This window comes from Malus domestica, chromosome 15, assembly GCF_042453785.1.
Source record: "Malus domestica chromosome 15, GDT2T_hap1".
Taxonomy (NCBI): Eukaryota; Viridiplantae; Streptophyta; class Magnoliopsida; order Rosales; family Rosaceae; genus Malus; species Malus domestica.
Window position 1 is genome coordinate 15,712,943 of NC_091675.1, and position 22,999 is coordinate 15,735,941.

Here is a 22,999-nt window from a genome sequence, read left to right on the forward strand (position 1 = left end):
CGTCAGCACCCCCGAAACCGTAAGACGAAGGGTGCTGGGCAAGGAAATCGGCCAACGCCTGTCCTTTCACAGCTTTTTGCGGCACGTATTGCAAACTGAACTCGGACAACGCCATCGTCCATTTCCCAATTCGGCCCTTCACAATTGGCCGGGTAAGCATGTACCGGATAACGTCGGTCTGGGCAATGACTTGGGTGACCGACGGGAGCATGTAATGCCGAAGCTTGGATACAGCGAAGAACACGGCGAGACAGAGCTTCTCAACGGTGGAATAATTGATCTCCGGATGACTCAGATTACGGCTGAGGTAGAAGATAGCTTGTTCCCGTCCGGCATCGTTGTCTTGCGCGAGGAGGCAACCGATGGACTCTTCGGCCGCCGAAATGTATAGCTTGAGAGGCTTACCGCGCTGAGGAGGGACCAGGACAGGTGGGTTTGTAAGAGAAACCTTGATCTGCGTAAACGCCGCCTGATGCTCCTCATTCCACACGAACTTATCTGAGTCCTTGAGTTTCAAAAGTGTGGAAAATGCTTTCATTTTACCTGCCGAATTAGCAATAAATCGGCGTAAAAATTGATCTGGCCGAGTAAGGACTGTATTATTTCTTCGTTGTTGGGGGTGGGGCAGTGATGATTGCGCGTGTCTTATTCTCATCTACTTCAATCCCACGATGATGTACGAGGAAACCAAGAAAATTCCCGGCCGATACACCGAAGGCACACTTGGCAGGATTCATCTTGAGGTTGTGCTGACGCATGCGGAGGAAAGCCTGTCGGAGATCGTCCAGATGTGTTTGTCGGCGTTTAGATTTGACGACAACATCGTCGATATAAACTTCGACGATGGTGCCAATTAAATCATGGAAGATGGTGTTCATCGCCCGTTGGTACGTGGCGCCGGCATTCTTGAGGCCGAATGGCATGACAACCCATTCGTAAGTGCCGAGTGCCCCCGGGCAACGGAAAGCAGTTTTGTGCACATCGGCTTTGGCAATAAATATTTGGTTGTACCCGGCATGTCCATCCATAAAGGATAAGATCGCATGATTTGCCGCAGCATCGATTAACAGATCTGAAATCGGCATTGTATACTCATCTTTGGGAGTTGCCAGATTCAGATTTCGAAAATCGGTGCAGATGCGCAGTGCACCATTTTTCTTTAATACAGGAACAATATTCGCCAACCATTCGACATATCGAGCTGTCCGAATGAATCCGGCTTTCAAAAGCTGAACTAGTTCGTCCTTGACATTGAGTTGTACTTCGGTCGAGAATCGGCGAGGTGGCTGACGGAAAGGCTTAAATCCGGGCTTAATACGTAGTTCATGCTCGACCAGAGCACGATCTAAGCCGGGCATTTCATGATAACTCCAAGCAAAACAATCTTTGAATTCCGTAAGCAAGGCACGCAACTCGTCATTCATTTGTTGAGGAAGTAAAGCGCTAACAAACAAAGGTCGTGGGTCATCGGCCGTCCCAACATTAATTTCTTCTAGGGGGTCCTTAACTTGGGGCCGATGATCCTCGAGCTCGGCCGGGGTGGCTCGGACTTTATCAAAAGATAAGGCAGGACCATGATCCTCTTCGGCAAGGAACTCAACGAGGTTAACGCCGGAATTCGGTTGCCGAGATATAGCATACCAATGGGCCAGCAGTCGTTCTATCGTAGATGAAACCGCGGCCCTACGTTTGTCCTGATCTGTGTCAGACATCAGACTCGGGGAGAAAATTGGCCAATCCGAGTCTCGCCGAATCCTGGTGGACAGTCTCGGCGCCAACCTCGATAGCTTTCTGAACTGAAATCCGAGTCGGTCGTCCGTCTTCATTGAAGCCTTGCAACGTAATATAGCCGACGTGGTCATCATAATACCGGGCTTGGATCATGTTCACTTCGAAGGGCTGGCTATCGGCCGGGTGAACAGTGACCGATTTGCCGTCCCATAAGACAAGCACTTGATATAACGACGAAGGAATACAACTGGTTTGATAGATCCAATCTCGGCCGAGCAATGCATTATACTCGGTTTTGGAATCAACCACGAAAAAGACGGTCATGTGGGTGCGACCAGCAATATTCACAGTTAACGGAAGTACACCTTTGGTTTGGGATTTGTTGCCGACGAAACTACTCATTGTGATTCCTGACTGAATAAGCTCGTCATTCGAACGGCGTAAGGCCTTCATGATGTTCAGAGGCATGATATTGACGGTAGCCCCACAGTTGACAAAAACTTTAGAAACTGGATATCCCTCAATGTGGGCCGTCACATACAATGGCTTTAAATGGTGAAGCTTGGCCGATGATGAACGAGGGAACAATTCGGCCAAGGCAGCCTTTAAACCATCATCTTTCATTGATGACTCACCTTCAGTAATCGACACAAAATTAATATGGCCGGGTTCTTCGGCAACCACATCTCCATCGAGGAAATTTGGTTGAGCCGTGCTTGATTGAAAATCGGCAGGTAACACATGGACCATACTGATTCCATATTATCCAAGACTGACGGGCCCATCTGGTCAAGACCCTCCTCATTTGGTTGGTCGGCGACTACGGATTCAGTTGTTGTCAAAGTCAGACAACGAGACTCTTCTGTCCATTCTTCAACGACGTCAACCGGCGGAGCTGCTTCGGCGACAGGTTGGTTCTGCGTGACCGCCTCAGGTGAGATTGACAATGTACTTGGGATCAAGACCTGAACCTGCTCCTGGTAGTGTAGCCGAGCATCCCTAGTGTCGAGATAAGCATCCAGACGGGCAATACGTGCGATTTCATCGGTCGTAAGGCTGAAGAGAGAAACTGCTGAAAATACTTCAAAGTGATATCGCAAATATTGAAGGTCCTCCAGCGAGAAAGGAAGGTCGGCTGCATTGATATCGGTGTATGGGTCGATTTCAAATCCAAGGACACGAGCTTCTCGGATGTGCTGGAACCTTGCTTTCAATCCTGGATCTGAGGTCTTCTGGATGATCCGCTCAGCATCCGGACAAGTCAGGACCAGATCAATGGTGTCCTGGCATGCCTTCGGCAAACCATACAGATCGTTGGCCGAATGTTTCTTATGAAATTCTCGCATATACTCCAAAGACTCCCCAAGGAACGGGGGATGCAAATTCCGTCGAATTTTGACCAAAGGTTCTGGTATAGCCGGTGGGTATAATTTGCTTTCGGCCTCTTGCCTGAAATGTTCAAGGCGTGCCTTCATCTCCCCTGGTCGAATGAGAAGTTTGATCCGTTTATCAGCTTCTTCAAACATGGTCTCGACATCTTGATCGACCAGCCGTTTCCCCTGAGCCAACTCTGTCATAATTGCTGGAGGTGGTCGTTCATCATCAGTGGCAGCTGTGTCCTTTGGCCGCCACTTAGGGGCCGAAGTTTCCTGGGCTGCTCGTCGGCGAGCCATGCAATCTATCCGTTGATGCCGGCGTTTCTGAGATTTGGACAACGCGGTGTAAACGCCCTTCGAAGAATGGTATGTATACCAACGTTGATCTCTAGGCTCGGGAGGCTTGAAGGTCTTTTGGCTCCGCGATGATTCTGAACTGCTAGAATTACGCTTATAGTAATCATCGTCATAGAATGAAGCATCAAAATCGAGGCGCCGCCTGACCGGAGATGTCTCTTCCATCCGTACTTTAGGACCGAGCCTCTAAAAAACTCCATGATGTTGGCCTTCATTGGCTACCTTTGGCCGAGTTGTGGCCACAAGTTGCGAAGAGGGCTTCTCCTCTGGTTCACTGTTGACCTTCGCTTTACATTTCCCGCACAAAACCGCCGCCCCACTATCTTTATCGGTGCTATAATCCATCATAGGTTTGACAATAGCAGGCCCCGTTAAAGCCGTAGGTGGCTTGTTTGAACGAAAATTGGCCATGAACCGTGGCCGACAATTCTGACTCCGCGGGCGTTGCGTCTCAACCACTTCGGCCTTGCCTTTCCCTTTGTCCTTGGGTAGGTACGCGTCGACCATATTTACTGTTGCCGTGGGGAACGGATCAGTATCAACACTCATCTTCTTCTCAGGAAACTTCAGTTTGCCATTATCAATCCAGCTTTGGACGTTATCGCGAAATACAACGCAATTGTTTGTCGTATGTTTGCTCGAATTGTGGTATTTGCAATACACATTTCCTTTAAGTTCTTCGGCCTTAGGAATGTTATGACCAGGCCGAAGCTTGATGATTCTTGCTGATAACAGTTGGTCAAAAATTGCGTCAGCCTTGGTAATATCAAAAGTATAGACCTTTGACGGTTTCAATGTTCCTTCAGTGGCCGAGCGACTTTTGGCTTCTCTAGAATCAACCTGAGTCAATGCCTTGCAAACGTATGGCTTATCTATCACTATCTCAGCCGCATCCACACTAACGCATTCATCCTCGGTTGATGCATAATTAACAGTAGGATTCTTGTAAATCGTCCCCCGAGTTGGAGTCTTCGAAATCTTTTCCTCACGGAGCAAATAATCGTACTGCTCGACATGTTGGGCTAATTCGTACATATCACGAAAATTTGCCCCCAGGAATTTCTTTTTGTATTCGACGTCGAGGCCGTTCAAAGCAAGCCTGACAAATTCGACTTCGGGTAAAGGCACTCGGCACCAATTCCTAGCTGATTTGAACCTAGTAAGATAATCCATTGGTGATTCATCAGATGCCTGAGCCATCCTTGCTAACGAAGAAACTGACATCTCCATCCCTGGTCGATAAAACTGCTCGTGGAATTTCTCGACCAACTCTTCCCAGTTCTGGACGGAATTGGGGGGTAGATTAATGTACCACGCAAATGCTGAGCCGGTCAATGAGAAGTTGAACAGCCGTAACTTATGAAAGTCACTATTGACATCTCCGCATTGCGCGGTGAAACGAGCCACGTGCTCCAACGAAGATAAGGACGATTCACCGGCAAAAAGACTAAAATCTGGGATCTTAAAGCCCTTCGGGTACCCAAACGTTTCCACGTAAGCTGGGTACGGATGAATAAACTTAGGAAACTTCGGCCATTTCTTCATGGCCGAGTCGATCATCCGCTGAACTTCGGTCATATCAACAGGTGTTGCTTCGATCCTATGGTCGGTTCCGTCTGACCTACTATTCGACCCTCCTCCTTTTTCCAAGTTGATTGGTTTGAGTTGGGCAGGAATAGGCTCGACCGGTACAATCGGTACCGGATTGTTTCCTGGTGGACAATGTTGGAGAAGCTCGAAAGGCCTACTGCCACCAACTTTACTAACCAGCATTTCGAGCAGCTTGGTTTGTCGATCATTGGCATTGAGTATCGCGTCATGCAGCTTGTCAATGCCTCGACTGAACGTCTGCTCGACTGACCAAGACTGCTCGTCCAGTCGCTTTCGGAGAAACGACCTCGTTGGTGGGTCAGATCCTTCACCACCATCCTCGTCACACTCCTCTATTATCCCTTCATTGAGAACGCATGTGTTTCTGTTAGGGATCTCTAAGCCACGGAGTTGACCACCGAGATTAACTTCTCTCTCTCGGTGAGTCGCGCTAGTGGACTCAGGTGTCGCAGCGCTAAGGGGATTCTGCGCCTGTGGCACACTCTGTCCTATGCTCTGACTCGGCAAATCGGCTGTCGACTTTCCCATAGCTGTTTTCTTTTTTACCGATCGTGTTTCAATTGGCATGAACTTCGTAGTTTAGCACTGGGTCCCACAGGGCGTGCCAAAATGTTGACCCTAAAAACTACAGAGCCTACGTGGCGCGCATGCCGCGTAATTAATGAGCTAACTACGTCCTTCGGTGAATGCGGGGCGTGCCAACTCGTCGGCCGAGCTTGGCCGAGGAGTAAATTTGTTGATGTTGCGTTGGGTCGCGCTACTGACTTCTGCGTCTTGCGATTGCGGCCGAGAAAGGAACACGTCTCGGCCTCTTGGGCTCTCGAACCTGAAGACAAGGTTACTATTCTTACGAAGTTCAATATCAAATTCGGCTTTCAATGTGCCGAATGTAATAACTGTAACACCTCACTCCGCCGAGAAGGCTGATGAGATGACCTCGACCAATAAGGATTTAGAAACCCTTCTCGACCGAGACTTGGATAGGTAATCAACCGTTCTCGCCGCAGTGCTGTTGATGCCAACGGAAGATACTGCGAGACCGATTAACTCTACGGTGACAGAGCTATCTATGCCGACTTAAGATATCACCGGTTGCTTCCACAGTGCTGTTGATGCCAACGGAAGATGTGTCAGCGAAAAAAGGAAAAAGAAAAATCACAAAGTTGTGAGAATTTGCGCAGGGCAATTTTGTATTGATTTGCAGGGGGCTCTGGATGATGTGCAACCTCTTCTATTTATAGCAATGGCTCCCCCCAAGGTCGAGTTAAAAACCTACTCGGACTAGGTTTCCTTTCCCTGATCAGCATCAACTCGACCAGTCCTACCTTCACTAGGACTGTGAACCTAGTCCTTTACCTGAGCCGGATCCGCTTCCGGGTCCTGCCGAGACTCCTTATTGCACTAGGATTCAACCTCTTGCGTTATGACCTAGCCGACCTAAGTTTGGAGGCCCACGTACTGAACGATCCGTGGTATTCTTGCCGTAAGGCCTCCCGGGCCGAGAATGACCCTACACTCGGCCCAAACTGTTATTTTGGGCCCAAACAGAAATATATAAATTTAATGTATGAAATGACTCAACCCTACATAAAGTATATTATGGGAGAGAAAAACTGTAACTAAGCTATTTAATTTGTGCATGGTCGAACAGAAGTTGCAGAGAAAAAGGTAAAAGCAAAGTGCCGGAGAGTTGAATGAGTGCACGAATAATTGAAAGAAACAATGTAAAAGAATTCGGGTTATCTTTAGATGCTGCAACTGCAACTGCAACTGCAACCGGCCGAATCATCATCCAAAATACAGAGTTAAAAAGGGGTGGCAGCACAGCAGCCCTCCCAACATTGGCCCAGAGAAACAAGAAGATTAAGAAAAACAAAATCCACAGGATCAAACAAACAACCCTATTAAAGTAAAGAAGAGAAAACTCTACAATCACTTTTTCTCTCCGTGTGAGAGTTCCTTCTCTCTTCTTGAGAGTTTTTCCACCTTCTGTGTGTGAGTGATTTCCCCTCTGGTTAAACTTGTTGCTGACGACCCTCGCTGTGGCGGGGGTCGGAGGCAAGCCTTTTCTTTTGCTGTTTGTTTCTTCGTTTTTCTGTTAATTTCCTCCCCAGTTCTTCTTGTTTCAACCCAGCTGTCTCTACCCCAGGCCTGTCTTCCCCGTCTTCTGTCTTTTCGATCTGCAGTCAGATCTCAACGCAAAATTTTGCGATCTTTCGAGAGGGTGCGTAGAGCTCCGGTGATCTCATCGGCTCGGGTGTTTTCAACACCACCTCCCTCTCTTTGTCTGCCTTCATTGGCACTGTCGTTCGGGGTGTTCCCTCGGACTTCTTTCACTTTCTGGCTGAGATTGGGACGATCGGAGCAAGTGGGGCGATCGGGATGGCTTTCGTGGCTGGGTTCTGCGGAGTTACTCGAGTGGATTTGGCGTTGGCTGGCGGCTTGGTTCTGGGTTGATCGGACTAATTTGCAGGCGGTGGTTGCTGGGATCGAGAAGCATCTTTTGTTCTGTATCTTGTGTTGGGCTCTGTTGTTGAGCTTTGTTGGGCTTGTTGGGAGGTTCGGTTGTTTGTGTGTTTGGTTCTTTTTGTTTGTGGGTCTCTCTCTGTAATATGTGTTTGTAATAAAACTGTCTCCTTTCTTCGGAAAGGTTTCTTCAAAAAAAAAAAAAAAACAAACAAACAAACAACCCTATTAAATTTCAGTCGACCATGCATTCGTGGACGATCGAATTTTAAAAAATAAATAAAAATAGAAAGGTAATGGTTTGCTTTACTTGTAAATGCTACGAGAAATTATATGTACGAGAGAAAGAACGGTCGTGCAGTTGATATTGTGGAATATGTGTAGACGTTTTTTTGTTGCGAAACTGATATCCGTGCATTCATTGCCGATTAGAAGATTAAGAACCTAGAACCGTAATGATTTGCTTCACATGTAAATGTAACTAGGAAACTGAATGAACGAAAATTTCATGTGCATAAGAAAGAAAGCCATGCAACCGATCTTATTGAAAATGCATTGATTGTTGTTTTCAACATTGTTATCACCCATCAGGATCCTCTCTGGATTCTCTTTGAGGATCTGTGAATTGTGTCATTTCATCGTATATCGTGTGATCATTTTTCGTCCAGTACTGTTTGTGTTCAATTTTAAATAAAAGAAAATTTTAAAATGATTTATGATCGCATGTTGTACGATAAAGAGACATAATTTACGGATCTCCGGTATCCTCACAAAGAGAATCCAATAGTAATGATGTCGGTTTCATAGGCAGACTAATTGAGCTTTGCTTTCAACACCGATATCACTGCATCACCCATAGACGTTCGTCTCATAGGAGGACTAATTAAATGAAATGTATAAAATGGGTTTAATTAAAGGAAAACTAATGAAAATGATTTGAAAACTTTGAGTTTTAACGATAAGGACAAAATAAAGGGCAAAGAGAATAGTACAATGATTAACTTTTTAGTCTAAAAATGTGATTTTTCTTTAAAGTGAACAGTACCGGGTGTTTTTCGTTAAAATTTCTTTTAATTAAAGGAAAACTAATGAAAAATCCAAAAAAACTTTAGTTTTAATGAAAAATAATAAATAAAAATGTAGTGAATAATATCAGAGAAAAGTAAAAATGTAATTTTTTATTAAAAATAAACAGTACTGAAAATGTTTCCTTAAAACTCTATTTAATTAAAGTAGAAAATGGTATATTTTTACAGAGAATTATGCATCACGGATTCACGAGACGGAGTGTCAGAAAGTGAAGACACTGAGGTATCTTTTCTTTTTAGGACACGTCGCTCCAGAAAGTTGTGAGAGAGCGGAGCAGAGACTTATTCTGTAGGGAAACAAGGCTTTCTTCTTCTTTTTCTTTTGTTTTTTCTGAAGAAAAAATAATATAAAAATAAAAGAAGATGAGTAAATTGTAATAATGGTCCATCAACTAAAAATCAATTACCATTAGTTTCTCAATTTATCAAAATGTGTAGCTATAGTCTTTTTCATCAATTTCGTAAAAATTTTGTCAAAATAAGTTATGTTGGAATAACCATTCATATAATTAGGGTCCCTCAACTCATCAAAGTGTGTAATTATGGTTTTTTTTCGTAAACTACATCAAAATTTTTGTCAAAACAAGTTATGTTGGAAGGATTATTGCTACAATTGAGTTAAAGTTAAGAAGGATCATTGCTACAATTGAGTTAAAATTAAGAGACTATTTCTTCAATTAAATTAAAGTTGATTGACCAATGGTAATGAATTTTTAGTTGATGGACCATAGCTGCACGTTTTGATAAATTGAGGGACCAATGATAATGAATTTAGTTAACAAATCATTGCTCTAATTGAGTTAAAGTTAAGGAATCATAGCTACAATTTACTTAAAGAAGAGAGATACAATACAAGCTTTTTCCCAGAATCCGAGTTGCTCATTGGAGCAGTGAAAATCCGAGCGCTTCGATCCCTTTCCCTTTCCGTTTCCCACAAGTGTTTTTTCTTACATTTCTTTTTTGTCACTTTTCTGGTGGGAATCAGATTCTACCAAGGTACTTCCTCCGTTTACGTTATTATTTTACTCTTCTTTTCTTTTCTTTTTTTGGATTTTCTGCTGGACGTAACTTCCTCAATTTATATTTTTCATTTGGGATTTGTGGCGCAAAACTCCTTCTCTGTCTTTATTGGGTTCAAAATATTTTAAAACCAAAGAATATTTTTGAACTAAGAATTTAAGGTTAACTATATTTTTGTTACACATTTCAGGTTTAAGGTCACGAAGTTTCTTTTCATTTACATTGCACCATGGAGTTTTGAGATTGTGTCAACTTATATGTTTGTTTAGATGTCTAATTAATTAGTTTTAGTTTTTGTCAGATTAACCTATATAAGTGTTCATCGTTCTCATTATGCATCAATTTAATGAATGATCAAAGAATCAATTAGATTGATTACATAAATTAGTAAAATTTCGATACTTTCTGAATTAATATAAGAAAATTAAAACTTCGTTTCCTATTTTGTATATTATCCCAAACATGAAAGGTGTTAAATTTTATTAGCTAAAACTTTTATTTGGTTATTCCCACCTAGTTATTATAAATCATCAGTCTTCCCTACCTTCATGATTAACCACATTCCAATCCTTATTTTCCCTTCGAAAAAAATCATGTGCCGATCATCAAGTAGTATTTGTTAAGTTTTGTAAAATTACTTGTTATTTTTCTTAAAATATGACATTGAACAGTTTTTTTATTTATGAAATGTGGATAAACATGACCGGTAAAATTAATGATTTATAATAAATTTGAGGAGAAATCATTTAAAATAAAAGTCTAAGGGTTAAAATCAGATAGTAGAGTAACTCAATACTACAGTCTGGTGGTATTTCTCTTCGCTTAGAAGTGAGAGGTCTTAGGTTCGAATCTCGTGGATGGCGAATTCGATACCAAATTACGTTACCCATTATGAGGCTTAGCCGAACTAAGAAAGATAGTGTTTGTCTATCAATTTTTTCAATTCATTCAATATAACAGTAGGAAAATGAGAAAAGCATGTGAGTGGTAAAAATGAGTGTTTTTTCCAAACATTTTTTCTACGTTTTTTAAAGGTTTTATTCTTTATCAACTCTGTTTCACCGGTTTCCTCGACAAGGAAAGTACCTACTCAAAACTTCTTCTGGGTTTTAATCCCTTTTCACATTCGATCTCTCCATACCATTCCTCTCTATCTCTAGATTGGGAAAATGGGCAGAGCAACAAGGTGGCTCAAAGGCTTGTTTGGAATAAAGACCAAAGACAAATACCAAAAACCAAATTCAACTTCCGGCGACTTCAAACACAAGAAAGGCTCCAGCTTTGGCAGAGAGGATGCAGCTGCAACCCTACTCTGTCACAACCCCGCCACCATTCCACCCAACATTTCCCCTTCCGAGGCGGCCTGGCTGAGATCCTACTACACAGAAACAGAGCAGGAGCAGAACAAGCACGCAATTGCCGTGGCAGCCGCAACGGCTGCTGCTGCAGACGCCGCGGTTGCAGCTGCAAACGCGGCCGTTGAGGTCGTCCGCCTTACAAGTCACGGCAGAGGTACCATGTTCGGTGGCGGTAGAGAGAGATGGGCCGCTGTCAAAGTTCAAACTTGTTTCAGAGGCTATTTGGTAAGTGGGGTTTTGCTCTTTTTTTGCTCAAAGTTTCGAACTTTTTGAAAAAGCACTTATTTCCGCTTTTGGGTTTGTGAAAAACGCAGGCTAGAAAAGCTCTGAGAGCTCTGAAAGGATTGGTGAAGTTGCAGGCATTAGTGAGAGGCTACTTAGTGAGGAAGCAATCGACTGCAACTCTCAAAAGTATGCAAGCTCTGATTCGAGCTCAAGCAACTGTTCGTTCTCATAAAAATCGGAGACTCTTCGGCATTGAATCGAACAACAGATTTGAAATCCGTGCACGAAAATCCATGGTACTAATTACAACCGAATTCAAACTTTCCGGTGCTTAGGAGACGCCTGAAAGACTTGCATTTGAAAATGGGAAACGATTTCCTCACAACCCTTTACGACCCCACACACGTTTATTTCCGTTCTTTGAATTGAATAAATCGAAGAACAGAAATAAACAGGAATATGCAGAATGAGAAAACGAATGTGTGTCTCTTCCAAATAATAAATATTTCTGTTTTTTCCATTGGCAATTAAATCTGTGTGAATAATTGAATGTTGCAGGAGAGATTTGATGGCAGCAGGAGTGAGCAGACAGCTCCATCTCACAGCAGAAGGCTCTCTGCTTCTAATTTGGGAGACAGCAATTTCAACAACACTGACGAAAACCCCAAGATTGTTGAGGTCGATACAGGCAGCAGGCCGAAATCCAGGTCCCGGAGAACAAACACTTGCTCTGCATCCGAATTCTCTGACGACCCGACTTACCAACAAGCATTGTCGTCCCCAATCCTGTGTCGGGGTACTCCTGCCCGGCTATCAATCCCCGACAGCCGGAACTACCAAGATTCCGACTGGGGTCTTTCCGTGGAGGAATGCAGGATGATCTCCACGGCACAGAGCACGCCGCGGTTCATGAATTCGTGCGGCGGAGGGGCTAATAGCAATGCCACCGGCACGCCTTCGAAGAGTGTTTGTAATGAGAACTGTTTTAGAGGATATGCGCCGAATTACATGGCGAGCACTCGGTCGTTCAAGGCGAAGTTGCGGTCGCACTCTGCTCCGAAACAGAGGCCAGAGCCGGGGCCGAAGAAGCGGCTTTCACTCAACGAAATGTTGGAGTCGAGGAATAGTTTGAGTGGGGTTAGGATGCAGAGGTCCTGCTCGCAAGTGAAGGACGCCATTGTTTTCAAAAATGCTGTGATTGGGAAGCTTGAGAGATCCTCTGGATTTTGGTAGTTGCATGCATGTAACGATCGAGAACAGGGGATATAATACTAGAAAATGTATTTGTAGATTCCAAAGTTAAGTGTCATTAATGTTATATTATAGTAGGATTTGATCTGATCTTGATGTTGGGTTATAATGAATCATGCTGGGGTTATGATTAATGTTAATTAATATATGAATCAAATGCTTGGAATTGTGTAATTATGATTGGATTAAAGGAGTTTCGGTTTTTCTCTAATGAAAGATAGAAACAAATTGTAAGTTTGGGTCCCTCACCCGTTAATGTTTTTAAAAAGGATAATGTTAGGTAGATTAAATTTGTAGACTAATTTAAAAGCTAAATGATGTATCACCAATAAAAAAATATGCGTGTTAATCAACACTTAAAGTAATAATTCAATCATCAATTTTCAAATCATTTAGTTTACAAAATTTAGTCTATAAATTTAGTCTCTCCAGCATTACCCATTCAAAAATGGTTTCGATTATTTATTTTTAGAGAGAGAAATGCTAAACAGACTCTCTCAAAACTGGGACTTCTGCCACTTTATATTTTTTACACAATGTTTTATAATGTTTACATAATGAAACCGATAAAGTGGTGGAAGTGGTGGTAGTAATGGTTTGATGGCGGAGGTCCATGTAGTTCTTGGATGGATCAAATTTTTGTATTCTCTGAAAATGGTGAAAACGTTAATTTAACGTTTTTGGCGTTTTCACAATTATAATGTGAAGTTTGATCTGATTTCATTCTCGAACATTTTTTTGTGTTTTAATAAAATGTGCACTTCACGTGCATCTCACTTGTTTTTTAACTCAAAAAAATAAAAATGAGGCTCTAAATGCGTTATAATTATGAATATAAAAACTCAAATCGTTGAATGTACAATCAAAATTATCATGACATGAAACTATCAATTGAAAATGTCCAAATCATTAGTTTCCAATCAATTATGCTTCAACTTACGAACATTATGAAACTGCGCAAAGTATTAAAAGAAACTTATCAAGTTACGTACAACTTTAAGACATATTCCCTGTCTAAGAATTAAACAAATTATCTGAAGAAAATCCGACCAAACTCATTACCCTTTTTACAAAAAATGGAAAATGTTGACAATACATTTCCTCCGTTACCATATATTCCACATGCACGCAGCACGATACAAAAATAACCATTTTGTATTTGCTTATATGTGTCTTTAATCGTGCATTCTCTAAACGAAGGAAAAAATGATGAAGCTTTTTCAAACTGGTACAATTATTGACCACAAAAACCAACAAAAATGGAAAAGGTTTGAACCATGAAGCATTATGCGTCCCATGTGTTTTTGCTACGTATGAGAATTTATTTTTGTTTGTTTGATCGTGTCAAACTCTGCTTAAAATATGACTCTCTTCACTTACATGATGACTTATACGGCACGGATTCAATGTTATTGTAGTGTTCCAGTTTACTAATACAAAGTCACATATTAGTTTTTCTCCATATGCAATTACATTATCAGATTGAGACGTCACGTGAATCTATTTTATGGAAGTTGCTCTCCAGTTACAAAGATCAAAAGAAAATAAACTAACTACCACATTTCTTGGTTGCTAGAAAGTCTTTAATGTGAAGAAGGTTACCAAAAACTTCTACATGAATGTTGAATTTAGTCATGTTTTAACCATCTAACCTTCTAGATAATTGCAGTAGTAGGTTACGTACTTCCATTTTAGCCAATATTTGAAAAGTCTATTCTATTGTCCTTGTTTCTTCTCTACTGTCCTTATCAATTATTCATTAAAAAAGACAAACAATCTCATGTGAATTTCAAGTTCCTTCACCAGCTCAAACTTTTCTAGAAAAGTTATAGAAAAGAAGAATAATTAATAAATGAGTAATGCTTGAGAGAGCGTATATTTGTACTATATTTTTATACTTTTTCGTGTAGTACATGATGCATATAATTAATATTCAATGAGATAAGTTTATTAAATTACATGGAATTTACACATTATTTATAACATCAAATAGTACATAAATATGGTATCCCTAACATTTTCCTAAATAAATTTATGTATATTGTTTTTTTTTTTTCAAATGATAGATTTTGTTGGATTAGACGTTAGATTAGTCACCGATGAGGTTCGAACCCACGCCATCATGCTAGGGGCTCCACACCTTTCCTTGTATATTGTTTGTTAAGGCCATCTCCAACCGAAGGGTCCAGAGGGCCAGAGGGCCGAAAATAGCCCTAAAACCGTCTCCAACCGAGGGCTAGGCCAGAGGGCTCGGGAATCTGGGAGGGCCCCACGGGATCGGAGAGGGCTGGAGGGCTGGAGGGCTGGCTGCTTTCGGCCAGCCAGCCAGCCCCGGGCTGGCTATTTTTTTTTTTAATGTTTCTTATTTCTGTCGGTTATAACCGACAGAAATAATATAATATATATTATTTCTGTCGGTTACAACCGACAGAAATAACATTTTGAATTCAAACTTCCAACGGCTAGCGCCACTAGCCGTTGTAAATCCTTTTTTTTTTTTTATGAATTTAAACCTTTTTTTTTTCTATAACTTCCTATAACTTCTATTTTACAAAATTTGTTTCAATTTTTTTTTAATTCTATTTTTTTCCTATAACTTATATTTTACAAAATTTGGTTCATATTTTTTTCATATAACTTCTATTTTACAAAATTTGTTTCATATTTTTTTTTTAAATTCCATTTTTTCCTATAACTTCTATTTCACAAAATTTGTTTCATATTTTTTTTAAATTCTAATTTTTTTCCTATAACTTCCTAAGCCATTATACAACATTAAATTAAATTAAGTAACATGAAACAACATTAAACAATATGAAACAACATTAAATAACATTAACCGACATAAAAATTATACAACACTAACCAACATGATTTTTAAATAAAATTAAGTTGTAGTTTTTAAATAATAAATTATGTTTGGCCCTATGGCCCTTTGGCCCTCGGTTGGAGACGGTTTTTTTTGACAGGGCTAAAACGAGCCCTCTGGCCCTCTGGCCCTCGGTTGGAGACGGAGGCAAATATGGCCCTGTACTGTTCATTAAAATATTAATATCTTGGAGAATCTTGGAGGGCCAGAGGGCTAAAACGAGCTCTCTGGCCAGCCATCGGTTGGAGATGGCCTAAGTATCTACAAGACTGCAAGCAATTTATCAAACTGTTCCAAGTATGATCTTGGTCCTTGTAGTTTTAGCGAATTAACCTGCGTAAATTTACTAAAGTTTTAGCGAATTAACCTATCTTTAAAGGGCATTTTCAACGGAATTAGCATGTGCTTTTTACATGAATTTACTCTCACACGTCAGTCGCAAGCTAATGATCTCGAAGAAATCATGGACAAAACTTCGGTATTTCTTGTTTGACAACGCAATATGTTACATAAAGGAGATTCGAGCTTGAGTACAAGGTATGCGTAAAGAAAGCTGAGGCTCCACCCAAAAATTTATTGACAATTATGTGCAAGGTTTGGTAAACTTCTTCTAACATGAGAGATTTCTTCACATCCTCACAAAGTGGGCACAATATTATGTCCAATTGACCTAACCTATATATATGCAATCTAAGTCATTGTCCTAAAAATAGCAAGAGTTGGTAAACTGCGGCAATTAAAACTAGGTGAACTAAGCCCTAAATCGAATCTGTCATTCGCTCAAACTACAGAGACTAAAATCAAAATTTTTGCCTTTGAGGATTCCCTTTCGACTTGTCACAACAGGTACATGGATTGGAAGGCCGGAGCCACGTTCTTTTCAATCTCTGTTGGTGCAGGTAAGTTTTGCAGAAACAAAGCTTTACTGGGAGCAACGTCCTTTTGTTAGGGTTTTCATGAAAGGGAGCTTTCAAAGTTTGTTGTAGGTCAGGCAGAGAGCCTCAGTCATCACAGAGATCAGAGGTCGACTGCTTCCCCTCCAATTCCAAAATTCCAAGTACATTGGTAATTAAATGGCCCCCCTCTCAGTCTTTGGGGAAAGAATAATATAAAAAAAGATAAAAAATCAAAAGTAAAAATGTGTGATGTATGAAAAATAGAGGGTCTTCTTATAATTTGTTAAGCAATTCTCAGTTTACTACCCTGAAATTTCTTGATTTTCAATATTTCATACATTAAGTCTTTTTTTCATTCCATTTTGGTACCTAAAGTGATAATTCTGGGACACTTTCATACATTCGTTAAGCTTTCATCGTTAAACTTATGATGTGACGCCTGCGTGGACAATGACTAAGCGCCACGTGTCAATCTGGACCTACATGGATATTGAAAAAATAAAAAATAAAATAGTCGTTAAAACATTTTTTTTTAATATCTACTTGGCCAGATTAACACATGACGTCCAATTATCGTCCACGTGGACACGTCATGTCACAGGTTAACGATTATTTTAACAGAAATCTTAATTAATATATGAAAATGTTCCAAAATTATCCCTTTAAATACCAAACTGGAATAAAAAAATTTTAATATATAAAATGTTAAAAATCAAGAAATTTCAAGATATTAAATTGAGATTTTTCTTAATTTATACGTCCAAGTTGTGTGACACGTATATGCCTTACAGATTCTCAGCCCAGTGACTCATGTCAATTGAAAACCCATTATGCTTATAGGCTATGTAGCTCAAAATCCAAGTCCAACTGAATTTTCAACCAAAAGGAAAAAGGAAAAAGTGTCTTGGAGGTTAAATCCGAGCCTTCCACCTCTAAGTCCTTAAAATCAGTGTTCTAAAAATCTTCGCCTAGCGCCACCTTGGCCCCGCCTAGACGTTAGGCGGCTGGCCACTACCTTGATTAATGCCTATACGTTTGAAAATTAAGAAATAACGCCTAGACCTACTAAGGCGTCCGTCTAGACCGCCTAGAAATCAGTCTAAGTCGTGACTCATTTAAACAGAAAATAGATCACTTTCATTTTGCATTTTATTTTTTTCTATAAATTATAAAAGACTTGTTGCATACTTAAATGAACACACGTATATCATTGTTCCACATGTTTTCATTATGTTCCAACACTTCATAATATATATGTCACTCTATTTTGTAGTTTATGATGAAATTATATATATATTTAAAGTATATGCAGACACTTATTTACATGAAATATAATAAATTTACTTAAATCCACTTAGTCTGCCTAGGCCCAGCCCATGCATACATCGGTTCGAATCGGAGGAAATTTGGTGGAAAAGAACGATCTAGATCGAAGTTGTAAGGAACACAACCATATGTGTACTATTTTGAAATTTCACCACAAGAGTAGCATTTACACGTACGTGACCTACGCCACATGATAATCTGCAATTTAGCCATTTTCATATTACAATCATATTTCGGATCGGTAATACCTCATTTCTCTTTTCTTTTGTCTTAATTTCCTTAGTTACGAATTGGGAAGTTAAGGCAAGATTAATTCAATGTCCTTGCAATGAGCATATAGAAGCATTAGTTTTGACAAACGATAGCGTTACTAGATTAAATAGTTAGTTGTTAGGGGAGAGGAGAATTGGTGGGAATCAAACCCGCATTGCATGACCATGATTATTTTCAGCCATTGTGATAAAGCGTCATCTACCAAGAAGAAATAGTTTGGGAGCTGTTACTCCTTGACACGGCATTTATCTCAATCATATATATTAAGCAAGAACATTACTAACACGGATTTTTACAAAGATATTTTTTTTCTTCTTTGATTGGGTAAAAAATTGTTGGTATTATAAAGTTTGATCATCATATTTTGATCCACTCAGAGCCATCGATGAAGGTAAGGGAAATGAAGGGCTTGGCTTCCTCTTTAGTGAGTTCTCTGCTCCACGAAACCCTCCCTGCAAAGCGAGCTCCTGGTCCTGTGCACTTGTATTGCCCATAAAACACAGTCCTGCAACAACAAACAACATTTCCAACGATACGATTACAAAACCCTCCTCGAATCTTCATGCGCATGCCACTACCACCAAATTGCACAATGCCTAAAGCAAAACCAAACCTATATACAGAGACCTAGGACTAGTAGGTGGCTTATAGATGTAGCATGCACCAAAGCTTATATGTATAGATGATGACGTGGGTTTTCTTAAAATATACCAACTTGAAATGCGTAAGATAGGGGTTTTGAGGGTTTTTTATATACATGCACTGGTGTTATGGTGCATTACAGGTAGGGTTTGCAGTGTAAAAGAGCAAAAGGACATACATGCATGCTTAGGTCGTCTGCGTAACCGCCCATTTTGTGTTCTAATAACAATGAGCTAGCTAGAACACAATTTTGCTTAAGTTTTGTCTCACAGGAGCATGATCAAGATACATCTTAGATCCACCTACTTATGTCTCCACCTTTTTGGTTGTGGTGAGGTTTTAGGGTTTTGCTAGGGTACATTAATGTACTAAAGACGAACACCTGGAAATATCATTATCATAACAAATTCAGTGACACATTTGACACATTGAATGGTGTAGGGTATTGCTTCAAGGGTCTAATACACCATACGATGGGTTGTTTGTTAGTGTGTGTACTACCCTAGTAAAATTGAAAGTTTTAGAACGCTTTGCTTGTTGTCTCATAGGAGCATATTGTGTGTGAATGATACACCATGTACTGAATGCACTATGCGACGTACATGTCATGATGTATGGAATCCAACAAGATAAAGGAAAAGGTGAGAGAGAGAGAGAGAGAGAGAGAGAGAGAGAGAGAGAGAGAGAGAGAGAGAGTTACATTTCACGATTAGGGTCACCCCAGTTGTACCAGCCTTTAGGGATGATAATGTTGTCCATATATGTGTACGCAAAGACCACCCTCGAAAAGGGACCCCAAGCCCTACCAAGATAGAGAGCTCCTGAACCCGTGACCTTACAGTTTACAAATGAGAAGCCCGTTTCCTCCAACATACTGCTTCTGCCTTGCGCCGTGAGTGCTCCTATGTTCTGTGCTATTGCATGCACGTGACATCCCTGTACAGTTGCACTAAGCAATTTCAACATTTACATATTCATGTGACTATATGACACGAGACTGGAAGGTCCGGACAAATACAAGACACCAAGAAGTAGAGCATGCTTTGATTTAACTTAATAATTTGACAAAAGTCACAGTTAATTTTGGTGCCTTGTATAAACTCTATAGTATGTCAAGAAGTTAGCTGTAACATGTTAGTATTGAAATCGTAAGGGTACTGTTATTTGCATTTCGAAAACAACATTTGCATTCGTTGTAGTGCAACCTCTCTTGTGTCTTATAAGGGAACAGTGTATGATGAACTTGCAAACGTCATCTTGCATTAATTCCTTGAAGTGCACTTTCTTGTTTTTACAAGAGTGAAAGATGATGGTTTTGTATGGGGTCTAATATTCTAGTAGATAGGGTATCGGGTTTTTATTCTTATGTCTCGGTTCGAAACTTTTTACTTCTTAAATTATTGTAATAGTTTTAAATCATCTAATTTTTCCTTAATAATAATAATTTTTTAAAAAATATTGCAGAATAGCTGCAATAGCAGCTCCCAGAAAAGTCACAGTTCTTTTACTTTGTTATGTGAAATTTTGTGAACGTCCAGTTATTTTCACACAATCACAATTTAACCATCAAGATGATAATTGTACTAATACATATAAGTATTGTAGCAAAATCCGTAATATACATACGCAAATTAACATAACAAATGCAAAGTGGTTGTGCACATGGAAAAAGACTTATCTGCAATCGGATACATCATTGTAACATCGTGAGCTAAATATAATAATGACATGTGGGAAATTTTAACATCCATGTGTCATTTGTACAAATTCTTAAGATCATGGGATGATGCAAGAAGACAGGTAATTATTGGATTTTGGGATCAATTCATTCATGATTTTTTGGATCAAATTTTGATTTTTATGTTTCTACTACCAAAAATTCAGAAATAAGATGAAAATTTATCTAACCTCAAATAGGGAGAGTCCATTTCCAAAGATGAAATCCACCGAACCTTCAATGTAGCAATCCTTGTAATAATGCCTTCCCAAATGATCATAAAGTGTGTCTTGTGCCCCCAAAAATCTACACCCCCAGAAGGATGCTGTATCTGCTGATATTCTAAATGCCACTGCCTGCTTCCCAATTGCTCCGGGTTTAGGGACGGGTGTAGTGTTCTGCACATTAATTGTACAATTATATATTGTAATATAGAGATTCTCTGTGCATGACGTACATTAAAAGAGGCGGAGATTGAGAAAATTACCTTGAATGTAATGTTTTTGGCAATGAAATAAGGGGAATTCACAGCAAAAGTTGCAGAATTGAAAGTCCCCATCGGTTGTTTTTTTGGACCAGATGGTGTTTGAGCTGTGTCTCCCCATTGAACAATGGTTTTATCTGCCCCTGCTCCTTCTATGGTTATAAATGATTTCAGTGGAGGTATATTTACCTTCTCCCTGAAATTTTTTCCCATTCCACAGCTTCATCAATTACCAGTTCTCCACATAACAAGAATGTATGATAATTAACAGCATACGAAAAAGTGAAGAAAAAAAAAAGCAGAGCATTTCGGTCAAAAGTGATTTTCACATTCTCGTTTTCTTCTTCTACGGTCAAGGATACTTACGTGTATACTCCTGCATGTACTTTGATGACTACTCTCACGAGATTGATGAAGGGGAGAGAATCAATGGCGGCTTGGATTTTTGTGAAGTGTCCTGCATTAGGGTTCTTGGCCACATGCAAAGTGAAAGAAGGAAACAGCTTGTTCTTTGCTGCTTTGAAAACAGAGTGTTTGAGGCTTCCAACAAACTTAACCCACTTCATGAATTGCTGTTCTGATAATTGGGCTCGAGTCAGGTTCTTCGTTAAGTGCACGTTTCCGTCTGGCTTCCCCGGTCGGAGTCCCTTGGAATGGCTTTGTGATGGGGTTGAATTGAGGAGGAGAAGAAGAATAAGAACATAGAAAATGTGTTTGAATAATGTTGACATCTAATTTACGGCAGAGGCAAAGTGAGACGCGGAATATAAATGGGAATGTGAATGAGAATGGGAGTAGAATAGAGACTGGGGAGTATGTTGTTAGTGGGGAATTGAATTCCAAGGGCATTACATATATATAGAGAGAATGACAGGAAGTGATTTGGTTTTGATTGGTTTATATACAAGTTAGTATCTTTTGTTTTTAGGTGGAAAATGATGCTAAATTGGAATCAAAGACAGTGAACCAGTCACGGGTGCTTCTACGGACATCCATGTAATGAGAGAGAAAGAGAGAGAAGCACTTTCTGCTTATAAAAATTGTTGTGTCTAAAATGTTTTTGCACTTTTTTGTGTTGTTGTTTGGTGGTGCCCGTGAGTGTATCTCTTTCTGTTTCTGTGTGAGTGAATATATTATTGGGGAAAATGGGTTGCTTTAAGCGACTGCAAATACTAAGATAGTGTTTTGTGAGTTATAACCCACTTTCTAGCTTCTACCTACCACGTAATCGTGGCCGTCAATATAACATGGAGTCCAATTATGCACCATTTGATTACCATCTAAATGTGTGGTTACGGTTCAGATTATTTTGGCTTATGAATGTGAAACAGTTGTTGGTGTACTGAGGAGAGAAAGTTACTTACAACAGGACTGATTGAACTGATTGTAGACTGCTTTAAAGAAAAGTACCATTTTGAATGATTATTGTGTTGGTATTCTTAATCAATCACGTTATGTATTATCATGCCTTTTAACTTCTGGTACGATAGTGTGTAAGTAACTTAAAATACTGTCCTAATGACAAGAAAGTTCTTCTCGAGCTGAGACTGAGAGAATAGCTAGGCTCACATGCAGAAGTAGACCAAGTGATTCACTCAAACTTAAGGCCTAACTCTTGGCAGCATGCCACATAAACAAACTTGTGTGGGGGGATTTTGGTGATGTGCACAAAGCCAAAATGACTATTATTGAGATGTAGAAAGATCAAATCTCCAACTCCCTTCTCTTTCTGTGATTTTTTTCTGCTCAACTTTTGTTTCTGGTCTCCTTTAGTACTTGCACAACAAGTTAGCTCTCCTTCTTTAAGTCCAAAATAAATTTAGCTACTTCTGTTGTTTCTTGATAGAATAAGGAGAAGGGCTTAAGATAGGAAGACAGATCGTGATATCTCAACTAAATCACGCAATGTTATGTTGGTAAATTAAGACACATAGTATTACGTTATGGCTTGTGACATTGTTAGATTAACGTCTTGGTTACAATGTAGTTTTATCTCCTAATTTTTTAACTCATCTAGTAGTCTATTAAAACATGATAATGCATGTTGTGTTTGATGGAAAACATGGTAAAGTGCTTTCAATTAGGATTAAGACTCCCAATCAAACGTGAAGAAACAGATTTGAATTAAAAAAAGTAAGGACAAAGAATTGAAGAAACGGATAATTTATTTTGGAAAGGACATCATTTCTGGCAAATATACATGAATTTTCAATATTCTGTCATATCCTTCTTAATCAGTTTATTATTATTATTCCGGAAACGTATAAGACAATAAGAAAGTTGAAAATAATATCAAATCGTTCAAAAGG

General features: G+C 39.9%; 3 protein-coding genes across 3 annotated transcripts; 1 reads left to right on the top strand and 2 right to left on the bottom strand.

The window, feature by feature from the left end:
* Positions 1–1,704: 1,704 nt before the first annotated feature.
* On the bottom strand, positions 1,705–5,603 carry LOC139191725 (uncharacterized). The gene is made up of 5 exons (XM_070812727.1): positions 4,368–5,603; positions 3,687–4,028; positions 3,132–3,431; positions 2,484–2,963; positions 1,705–2,334 (listed from the first exon to the last, which is right to left on the bottom strand). Exons 1-5 carry the CDS (start codon positions 5,601–5,603, stop codon positions 1,705–1,707), a joined length of 2,988 nt encoding a protein of 995 aa, XP_070668828.1.
* A 5,095-nt stretch (positions 5,604–10,698) lies between these two features.
* LOC103405138 (protein IQ-domain 26-like) lies at positions 10,699–12,657 on the top strand. Its single transcript, XM_008344100.4, has 3 exons — positions 10,699–11,232; positions 11,322–11,528; positions 11,791–12,657. Exons 1-3 carry the CDS (start codon positions 10,819–10,821, stop codon positions 12,463–12,465), a joined length of 1,296 nt encoding a protein of 431 aa, XP_008342322.3. The 5' UTR covers positions 10,699–10,818; the 3' UTR covers positions 12,466–12,657.
* Positions 12,658–18,091: 5,434 nt separating this feature from the next.
* Positions 18,092–21,562, bottom strand: LOC103400724 (probable pectinesterase 53). Its single transcript, XM_008339383.4, has 5 exons — positions 21,057–21,562; positions 20,694–20,886; positions 20,398–20,604; positions 19,190–19,425; positions 18,092–18,352 (listed from the first exon to the last, which is right to left on the bottom strand). The coding sequence occupies exons 1-5, from the start codon at positions 21,419–21,421 to the stop codon at positions 18,205–18,207; spliced, it is 1,149 nt and encodes a 382-aa protein (XP_008337605.3). The 5' UTR covers positions 21,422–21,562; the 3' UTR covers positions 18,092–18,204.
* Between the last annotated feature and the right edge of the window lie 1,437 nt (positions 21,563–22,999).